The sequence below is a fragment of the Otolemur garnettii genome, unplaced genomic scaffold (assembly GCF_000181295.1).
Source record: "Otolemur garnettii isolate 467f Iridium unplaced genomic scaffold, OtoGar3 scaffold00025, whole genome shotgun sequence".
NCBI classification, from domain to species: Eukaryota; Metazoa; Chordata; class Mammalia; order Primates; family Galagidae; genus Otolemur; species Otolemur garnettii.
The window spans coordinates 16,994,098-17,004,544 of record NW_003852420.1 but is presented as its reverse complement, the minus strand read 5'-3'; the positions used below and the strand labels follow the sequence as shown (position 1 = coordinate 17,004,544).

General features: G+C 44.4%; 1 protein-coding gene across 2 annotated transcripts in view; it reads left to right on the top strand.

Moving 5' to 3' along the window:
- Window positions 1-8,412: 8,412 nt before the first annotated feature.
- Window positions 8,413-10,447, top strand: part of TRPC4AP (transient receptor potential cation channel subfamily C member 4 associated protein) — a 75,185-nt gene continuing 73,150 nt past the window's right edge. For both annotated transcript variants that reach the window (XM_003788122.2, XM_003788120.2), the window contains exon 1: window positions 8,413-8,663. In XM_003788122.2, coding sequence (XP_003788170.1) covers window positions 8,496-8,663 — 168 coding nt within the window. In that variant the 5' untranslated portion in view covers window positions 8,413-8,495. The remainder of the gene's footprint in view (window positions 8,664-10,447) is intronic.

The following is a 10,447-nucleotide window of genomic DNA, read 5'->3' as shown; positions in this document are numbered from 1 at the left end:
AAAAATATCATGGTCAAAAATGACATACAGGGTGATGGATAGTCACACGGGACAACTGTTAGTATGGCCCGGATATAAGGATACCAGTTATTTTGGTTAAAATGACTTCTCCAAGTTTAAAAAACATGATGTGAAAACATTTTCCCAGAAAATCTGTCTGCCCCAACTAAGATGAGTTTGGCAGTTCATTTACAAGAAGTAATATTCTTTGGATAACGTCATCATGTTTGCTTAAGCCATTTGGGATTATTGCGGAAAAAATAATTAGCCAGTCTGGGAGCTTCATTTTTTGTAGCGCTGACTCCAAGTCACATCAACTGGCCTCTTGCGCGAAAGGTACTGCGCCCTCTGGTGGTAGGAGACACTCAGTTAGTTTCCATGGAAAAGGCCCCGGAACAGAGGTGAAGTCGCAAGTGCTTTTACACCAAAGTTTCTGAAAACTTATCTCTTTACATCCTACTCACCGGGTGTCCTTAAGGACTGAATTTGAGGAGGTCATTTTTGAGCCAGTAAATACTTAGCTTTGGGGAATGACTGAGCCAAATTTAGGGATGAGAAGTGGCATTTGCAACTGAGACAAGGCTGAGATAGGAAGACTTGTCTCTATGTTGGTGCCGAGGGAAAACTGGAGTGCCATAAGATTGTGAAATTAGTCAGAATTCTCCTCCTCATTGTGACCAGGGTAAGAATATACACTACCACATCTGTCAGGAACAGCTCTGGGCAGAACCCCAAGCTGAGGATTCTCCAGGGCTGTCTGCTTCCCAGAGACAGCTACCAATGCCCAGCTTTGTATCCCTGGAAACACCTTTTCTTTTTATTTCTTTTGTTATGAATTGCAAATATTATAAACTTATTATAATTTTTTTTTTGGCCAGGGGCAATGGCTCATGCCTCCAATTCCACTTTCAGAGGCTGAGGTGGAAGGATAGCTTGAGGCCTGGGTTATATAGTAAGAATCCCATCTTTACTAAAAATAAAAAACTCCATACTATTTTCCATAGCAGCTGCATTATTTGACATTCCCACCAAAATTACGCAAGGGTTCTAGTCTCTCCACATCACTGACAATACTTGTTGTTTTCTGGGTTTTAATAGTGGCTATCCTAAAAGAATGCAAGGTGATACCTCCTTGCAGTTTTGATTTGCATTTCTCTGAGGGTGCTTAGCTGGTATAAGTTCCTTTTCATGTGTGACCATTTGTGTATCTTCTTGGAGGAAATGTCTATTCAAGTCCTTTGCCTAACCTAAAAATCTGATTGTTTTCTTTCATTGTAGGAGGTCTCTATATGTTCTAGATATTAATTTCTTTTTCTTTTTTTTTTTTTTTGAGACAGAGCCTCAGGCTGTCACCCTGGGTAGAGTGTGGCATCACAGCTCACAGCAACCTCTAAACTCCTGGGCTCAAGCGATTCTCCTGCCTCTGCCTCCCAAGTAGCTGGGACTACAGGCGCCTGCCACAACGCCCAGTTATTTTTTGGTTGCAGCTATCATTGATGTTTGGCAGGCCCAGGCTGGATTCAAACCTGCTACTTCAGGTATACATGGCTGGCGCCTTAGCCGCTTGAGCCACAGGCGCTGAGCCAGATATTAACTTCTTATCAGACAGATGATTTGCAAATGTTTTCTCATTCTATAGGTTGCCTTTTCATTCTGTGGATTGTGTCCCTTGATGAACAGAAGTTATAAAGTTTGATATAGTCCCATTTGTCTATTTTTGCTTTCGTTGCTTATGCTTTTGATGTTATATGCAAGAAATTATTGCCAAATCCTATGTCGTGAAGATTTTTCTCTATATTTACATCTAAAAGTTTTATAATTTTGGGTCTTCCACTTAGGTTTTTTTGGTTGTTGTTTTTTTTTTTTTTTTTTTTTTTTTTTTTTTTTTTTTTTTTTTTTGCAGTTTTTGGCCGGGACTGGGTTTGAACCCACCACCTCTGGCATATGGGGCCGGTACCCTACTCCTTCCAGCCACAGGCACCACCCTACTTAGGTTTTTAATCCAGAGTTGATTTCTGTATATGGTGTACAGTAAGAGTCTAACTTTATTTTTTTGAATGTGAATATTCAGTTTTCCCAGCACCATTTGTTTAAAAGACTATTCTTTCCCCATTGTGTTATCTTTGTTGAAGATTATTTGACCATATGAATGAGGATTTACTTCTGGGTTCTTCATTCTAGTCCATTGGTCTATATGTCCATCTTTATGCCAATATCACACTGTTTTGATTACCATAGCTTTATAATATATTTTATCATCAGGAAATGTGAGGCCTGACTTTGTTTGAGATTCTGCATGAATCCCTAATTCTTCAAAAAGTGCCATTAAGATTTTGATAGGGGCTCGGCGCCTGTGGTTCACATACACCCAAGGTGGTGGGTTCAAATCCAGCCTGGGCCTACCAAACAACAATGACGGCTGCAACCAAAAAATAGCCAGGTGTTGTGGCGGGCGCCTCTGGTCCCAGCTACTTGGCAGGCAGAGGCAGGAGACTCGCTTGAGCCCAGGAGTTGGAGGTTGCTGTGAACCGTGATGCCCCAGCACTCTATCCAGAGGGACAGCTTGAGGCTCTGTCTCCAAAAAAGAAAAAGATTTTGATAGGGATTGTATTGACTCTATAAGTTGCTTTGTGTAGAAGGACAGTTTAGCAATATTGATTCTTTCAATTCATGAGCACAGGTTGTCTTTTCATTTGTTTGTTTCTTCTTTAATTTATTTCACTGTTTTGAATTTTCAGTGCAGAAGTCTTTCACCTCCTTGATTAAGTTTACTCCTAAGTATTTTATTTTTTCTATATTTTTGTGAATGGGCTTGTTTTCTTACTTTCCTTTTCTGATTCTTCACTGTGAGTGTATACAAACACACCTAATTTTTATATCTTGATTTTATATCTTGAAACTTTGTTAAATTTGTATATTAATTCTAGAAGTGTGTGTATGTGTAATTTTTAGGGTTTTCTACATATAAGATCATATTACTTGCAAAAATAATTTTACTTCTTCCTTCCCAATTTGGATGCTTTTTATTTCTTTTTCTTGACTAATTGCTCTGGCTAGGACTTCCAGTGTTGCTAAAGGAGTAATTATTGAGCGAAAAGTTTGGACTTTGGGTGAGAGGGGTTGAGGGGTAAAAACCTATTTGATACAGTGAAGACTGTTCTGGTGTGGGCACATGAAAAGACCCAATGCAAGCTTTATACAAGGTATCCATGTAATAAAAACTTTTGTGGCTTGGAGCCCTAGCTCAGCAGCTAGGGTGCCAGCCACATACACTGAGGCTGGTGGGTTCAAACCCAGCTTTAGCTAGAACAACAATGAAACTACAACAACAACAGAACAACAACAAAAATAGCTAGGTGTTTGTGGCTGGTGCCTGTAGTCCCAGCTACCTGGGAGGCTGAGGCAAGAGAATCCCTTAAGCCCAAGAGTTTGAGGTTGCTGTGAGCTGTGACACCACTGCACTCTACTGAGGGCAACAGAGTGAGACTCTGTTTCAAAAAAAAAAAAAAGTAAGTAAATAAATAAAATAAAAATAAAAACTTTTGTACCAACCTAAGATTTTGAAAAAAACTTTAGACTTCTTTATGACTTAATTCATATTGTTAAAAAATTGATTTCCAGGGAAGGCAGGCCTCTCTCTATACATGGAAAAGCCTATGTGAGGAGTTCCCCTCTTTCCAACATTGCAACAACAACTAGACAGCCATGACATGTGGGTGGAGTCAGACAATACTGTGTGCAAAGTAAACTACCTTAAGGTATGATGTTACCTCAGCAATTATTTTCCTTTTTGTTCCCCCAAACCCCATTTTTTGGGAAAAAATTTTTTTTCAAAAAAAAATTGATTTCCATAAAAGTATGTCAATTTATGTTCTCACTGTTAGCATTCCGCCATTGCTATAATTGAAGATAGGCATTTTAAAATACATTTACTGGCTATTTTCACCTTGTGAATTGCCTGTTCCTATCTATCTATTTTTCTATTGTGCTGTTTGGCTTTGGGCTTATCTTTGTAACTTTGTAGTAGTTCCTGCACCTGTTCATTCATCCATTGATCCTATTAACAAATATTTTATCACATACTAAGTGCTAAATACTATTTTGGGTGCCAGGGATGGATGCAGCAAAGAACAAAACAGACCAAAATTATACTTTAGGGGTGGTAGGGAGAGGGTAGAGAGTAAATAACTATATATCAGGCAAGGGTAAGTGTGTGTATGTGTGTGTGTGTGTTTTGAGATAGAGTCTCACTTTGTTGCCCTGGTAGAGTGCCATGGTGTCACTGCTCACAGCAACCTCAAACTCCTGGGCTCAAGCAATTCTCTTGTCTCAGCCTCCTGAGTAGTTGGGACTATGGGTGCCTGCCACAACACCCAGCTAGTTTGTTTGTTTTTTTTTTTTTTTTTTTAGAGACAGGGTCTCGCTCTTGCTCTGGCTGGTCTCCAACCCATGAGCTCAGGCAATCCACCCACCTCTGCCTCTCAGAGTGCTAGGATTACAGGTGAGAGCCTGTCTGTGTTTTCTGAGCTGGTTTTTTTTTTTTTTAAGCAGGTAATAATATGGAACATCTCTTAAGAGGGAAGATCTGTCTTGGCAGAAATGTGGTGATTAATAATAATAATAATAAATCAAGCAATTTAGAGAGCCTCCTGAGATGAGAACTCTAGGCCTAGGTGTCAATAAAGTCTTCAAAAATTCTTGATATTAACTCTTTCCTGGAATATCACTGGCCTTTTGTGGTTCTTTATGGTGTCTTGTACAGAAAGGATTTTCATGTTGTAGAGGTCAATTTTATTAAACTTTTCCTATTCATGGCTTAGCTTTTATGCTTAAAAAGACCTTTCCTAGGCTGGGTGCGGTGGCTCATGCCTGTAATCCGAGTACTCTGGGAGGCCGAGGCAGGTGGATTACTTGAGCTCAGAAGTCCAAGACCAGTCTAAGCAAGAGAGTGACCCTGTCTCTAAAAATAGCCAGGCATTGTGGTGGCTGCCTGTAGTCCCAGCTACTTGGGAGGCTGAGGGAAGAAGCTTGCTTGAGCCCCAGAGTTTGAGGTTGCTGTGAGCTGTGATGCCAGGGCACTTTACCAAGGTGGCAAAGTGAAACTCTGTCTCTAAATAAATAAACAAAAAAGAATTTAAAAAGAAGACCTTTCCTACACCCAAAGCATGAAAACATTCTTACATATTCACTTATATAAGTTTTTATTTTTGAATTTTGTATTCAGTTGTTTTAGTTGGAAGTTTTAAAAAATTTTTCTTTCCTTCTTTTTGAGACAGAGTCTCACTATGTCGCCCTTGGTAGAGTGCCGTGGCATCATAGCTCTCACAGCAACCTCCAACTCTTGAGCTCAAGAGAGTCTCTTGCCTCAGCCTCCCTAGTAGCTGGGACTACAGGTGTCTCCCACAATGCCTTGCGTTTTTTTTTTTTTTTTTTTTTAAGTAGACACCGGTGTACCTCTGGCTCAGGCTGGTCTCCAACTTCTGAGCTCAGGGCAATCCACTGGCCTCTGCCTCCCAGAGTGCTCAGATTACAGGCATGAGCCACCACCCCTGGCCCACTTTTGTAAGTTTTATACCTAATTTTTAAATACCTGTATTGGCTCAGGGCCTGTGGTTCAAGCCACTAAGGTGCCAACCACAGACACCTGAGCTGTGTGGGTTTGAATCCAGCCCGGGCCCACCAAACAACAATGATGGCTACAACCAAAAAATAGCCAGGCTTTGTGGTGGGCGCCTGTAATCCCAGCTACTTGGGAGGCAGAGGCAGGAGAATCCCTTGAGCCAAGGAATTGGAGGTTCCTGTGAACTGTAATGCCATGGTACTTTACCCAGGGTGACAGCCTGAGGCTATGCCTCAAAAAATAAAATAAAATAAAGAATACCTTTATTGAGGTATAATTTAGATTCATAGAGGTATAACTTAGATGAACTCTGATTTGAGATTTCATTTTAGGTTTGTTTTGTTTGTTTGTTTGAGACAGAGTCTCACTCTGTCGCCCTTGGTAGAGTGCTGTGGCATCACAGCTCACATAAGGTGACCAGACGTCCCGCTTTTGGCAGGACAGTCCCAATTTTTAATAATTTGTCCCGTGTCCGAGGCATTTTACAAAAGTCCCGATTTTTGGAAAGAATGCACAAACGTATGGGAGAACAGGAAGGGAATATACAGTTTTCAGCTGCCATGTGGCTATTTCACCAGGGTATGAGTTTTATATTATTTTTATTAATTTTATAATGTTAAACTGTAATAATAACAAATAATTGTTGAGAAGTGATCATCGAGAACTACTTATCAAAGTTTGCATTGTTGTCAGGCCCCGCCCTGCCTCGCCCCCTGCCCCGCGGCCCCGCCCCTTCACCCCTCGCCCCGCCCCCTCCGTCAATGTTGTCCGGCTTTACCAATGTTAAAATCTGGTCACCTTAAGCTCACAGCACCCTCCAACTCTTGGGCTTAGGTGATTCTCTTGCCTCAGCCTCCCAAGTAGCTGGGACTATAGGCACCTGCCACAATGCCTGGCTATTTTTTGTTGCAGTTTGGCCGGGACTGGGTTTGAATCCACCCCCCTCGGTATATGGGGCGGCACCCTACTCACTGAGCCACAGCGCTGCCCCCTGTTTTGTTTTTTTTTTTTGAGACAGAGTCTCACTACATAGCCCTGGGTAGAGTGCTGTGGCATCACTGCTCACAGCAACCTCAAACTCTTGGGCTTAAGCGATTCTTGCCTCAGCCTCCCAAGTAGCAGGGACTACAGGCACCTGCCACAATGCCCGGCTTTTTTTTTTTTTTTTTTTTTGGTTGTAGTTGTCATTGTTGTTTGGCACGCCTGGCTGGATTTGAACCTGCCAGCTCTGGTATATGTGGCTGGCGCCCTAGCCGCCGAGACAGCTGTGTTTTGTTTCTAGTGTGTCGCCCTTGGTATGGTGGCATCACAGTTCACAGCAACTTCCAACTCTTGGGCTTAAGCAATTCTCTTGCCTCAGCCTCCCAAGTAGCTGGGACTACGGTGCTCGGCACAATGCCCAGCTATTTTGTTGTTGTTGTCATTGTGGTTTAGCAGGCCCGGGCGGGGTTCAATCCCTCCAGCCATGGGTGCATGTGGCCCGCCGGCACCCTAACCACTGAGTACGGGTGCCAAACCCATTTTAAGTTTTGTGTTAACTTAAGCATCTAACATTATTTTATTCTTTCCACACTTATTTTAAATATCTCCTTTAAAACACCTAACGTTATTTTATTCTTTCCACATTTATTTGAAATATCTCCCTTAAAACATGCTAAAGTTGGGCAGCGCCTGTGGCTCAATGAGTAGGGCGCCAGCCTCATATACTGAGGGTGGCAGGTTCAAACCTGGTCCTGGCCAAACTGCAACAAAAAATAGCCGGGTGCGTGGCGGGCGCTTGTAGTCCCAGCCTCTTGGGAGGCTGAGGCAAGAGAATCACCTAACCCCAAGAGCTGGAGGTTGCTGTGAGCTGTGACTCTACCCAAGGCGGACAAAGTGAGACTCTGTCAATAAAAAAAAAAAAGAAAGAAACAAAAAAAACACTGGGTGGCGCCTGTGGCTCAAAGGAGTAGGGCACCAGAGGTGGCGTGTTCAAAGCCAGCCCCGGCCCAAAAAAAACCCACAAAAAATGCTAAAGTTCCATGCATACATGAATCTGTTCCTGGTCTCCCCATTTCACGAATCACAAATACCTTTTTGTTTGGACCATACATTTTTCAGAATTAGGGAATTTCACATAACAATGGAGATTTTTGGCTTTTTTTTTCCAAACCAGAAGATCCAGCAGCAATCTGCTTGAGTAGAATTACTTCTTTTATATGGAGCATAAGGATGGCAACCATAGCCCTATATACCTATTGTCCCCGTGTAATTATTACATTTTTCTAAGACAGGGTCTCCCATTGTTGCCCTAGAGGTGCAGTGTGTACCTATTTGCTGTAACCTACATCCGGGATAACAAAGTCGTAGGCCTTTCTGCTTACTACTGTGATCTCTTCAACAACCCCTAACGACTCTTCGGTGTCAGGCGCAGAGCAGGACCCTAAGGAACTACTGGTTGACTGATCAGGCTGCCAGGAACAGAGGAGGAAACCGAAGCGTAGAGGATGGAGGTCTGTGGAGAGTCAGGTGTAGCAGTGAAGCATGCAGGAATGAGACTCGAGGGCCAGATTCCTGGATAGTTGGTTGCATCCTCTCCAAATGAGCGGGAAATAAGAGAGTGTGCACGCAGGGACTGGTCTCAGAACTCAGGAGCCTTCGCCAAATGCCGGACCTAGAAGGGGGAAAAACAAGCAGCGCAGAAACGCTTCATCTCTTTGGTATCTACCCTGTCTCAGCGAGGACTACATTTCCCAGCAGCCACCGCACAGCCCTGCCACGCGGCTTGCACCTCCGCCGTCGGCCCGCTGGTGGCGCTGCAGCGACCCCTCCGCCGCCCCGTAGAAATCTCCGCGGTCCCGGGGCCGCTTGCTTCCTGTTTGTCGGGCGAGGAGACATGGCGGCGGCGCCGGCGGCGGCTGTGTCTGGAGCCAGCCGAGGGAGACGGTCGGCAGCAACGGTAGCGGCTTGGGGCGGATGGGGCGGCCGGCCGCGGCCCGGTAACATCTTGCTGCAGCTGCGACAGGGCCAGCTGACTGGCCGGGGCCTGAACCGGGCGGTGCAGGTACGAGGCCGGCCCGGAGGGGCGGGGCGGACCAGGCGGGAGCTGGCGAGGGGCCGGGGGAGAGGCCTTTCCAGGCCGCTGCAGGACGTGCCAGACCCCTTTGGGCTGCCGCAGGGTCTCCTTGTGAGCTCTTCGGACATTGTCAGCTGCGGCGGGGCCGTGGGTAGCAGCCGGTTGGGGGCCCTCGGTCAAGGGCCAAGCGGGGCTAGGCAGCTGTGGGCATTGGTGGCGTGTACGAGCCCTGGGCCCATTTCTGGATCCTCCCTTCCCCGCGCCACGTCTACACACACGTCTGGGAGACCCTGGCGAGTTTGCTTTAGCCTCTGCGGGCCTCGAGTCTCTCCTGTGTGAATTGGGCGGAGGGGTAGGGGGGTGTCATCATTGCAGCCCCGAACGGTTCCCAAGCGTGTCATAAATGTCGTTTTCTCAGGCCTTTCCTTGACAACTCCCCGACCCCCTTTTTAAAAGGCAAGTCCCTGCTATTCTGTCACAGTCTTGAACTCGTTTCGTTCTCATTACTTTTTTAGTCTTTAATCCCATATTTCTTTGTTGTCCGCGTTTTTTTCTCACCTGTCTCTCACATTAGCCTGAGTGCCAACGGGCGCAGAGACTATATCTGTTTTGCCATTGTAGAGCGTCATGGTTAAGCGTGATGACTCTGGAGTCAGGCCTGGGTTCAAAGCCCTGCTCTCTCTCGCTTTGGCAAGTTACCTTTCTGCGCCTCATTTTCCTCATTTGTCAGATGGAGAATTAATAACCTAGTTTTTAAGGTTGTTGTGAAGATCAAAAGGGACAGTTGTGTAAAGCATGAATGCATTTCTGGTAAAGGCTGAAGAGTATTCAGTTAATACTACTGTTACGGTCAGTATCTAACTTACAATAGGTGCTTAACATATGGTTAATATTTTTTGTTGGATGAGGGAAGGATACTGCTTTAGGGTCAAGCAGAACGGGGGAAGACCTCATCTTTTCACTCCTCTAACCTGCCCCTCCCTAAACCTGGCAAACACATCTGTAAAACATTAGCTTTATCTGAAGGTAGCTTTTGCATCGCGTAAGAAACTAATAAAGTGGTTGGTGAGAGTGGGGTGGAAATTGGGCAAATGGAGGAGAGAATGGGAGTAAGACTTTTCGTGGCATTATTTAAATTTAACTTTGAATCATTTGGTTATTACTCAAATAACTGAAAGGATAGAATAAAATAAAGGTTAGGTGGTCTGTGTGTATGGAGGTTTACAGATGAAGGAGCAATGCTGAGTGCAATATTTCCCTGGGCTTGAGACAGCTGTAGATGAGCAACCTTTTTCCACTTGTGTTCTTCTCCATCTGCCATAAGAAGATCCTGGAAATACTTGCTTTTTCCTCCTTTAAGCCAAAATATCTTACTGAGCTGGGCATGTAGAGGCAGGCAGAAAGGGGACTAATTAGCCTTTAGTGAGCACATACTTTGGATGGTGCAAGGTATACAGCGTCTTTAATTAAGCCTCAATCCTTTGAATTAGATGTCAGGACTCATCTCTTAACAGATGAAGAAACTAAAGCTCAGAAAAGCTAAGTGATAGGTTCCTAAACACATACCCATCCTGATCATGTGTGTTCTGAGAGCAGTAAGGAGCTACAAAAGTTCTTTACCATGATGAATGAGGCAATTTTTTCTTTTCTTTTTTTTTTTTTTGAGACAGAGCCTCAAGCTATCCCCCTGGGTGGAGTGCCCTGGCATCACAGCTCACAGCAACCTCCAACTCCTGGGCTCAAGCGAGTCTCCTGCCTCAGCCTCCCAAGTA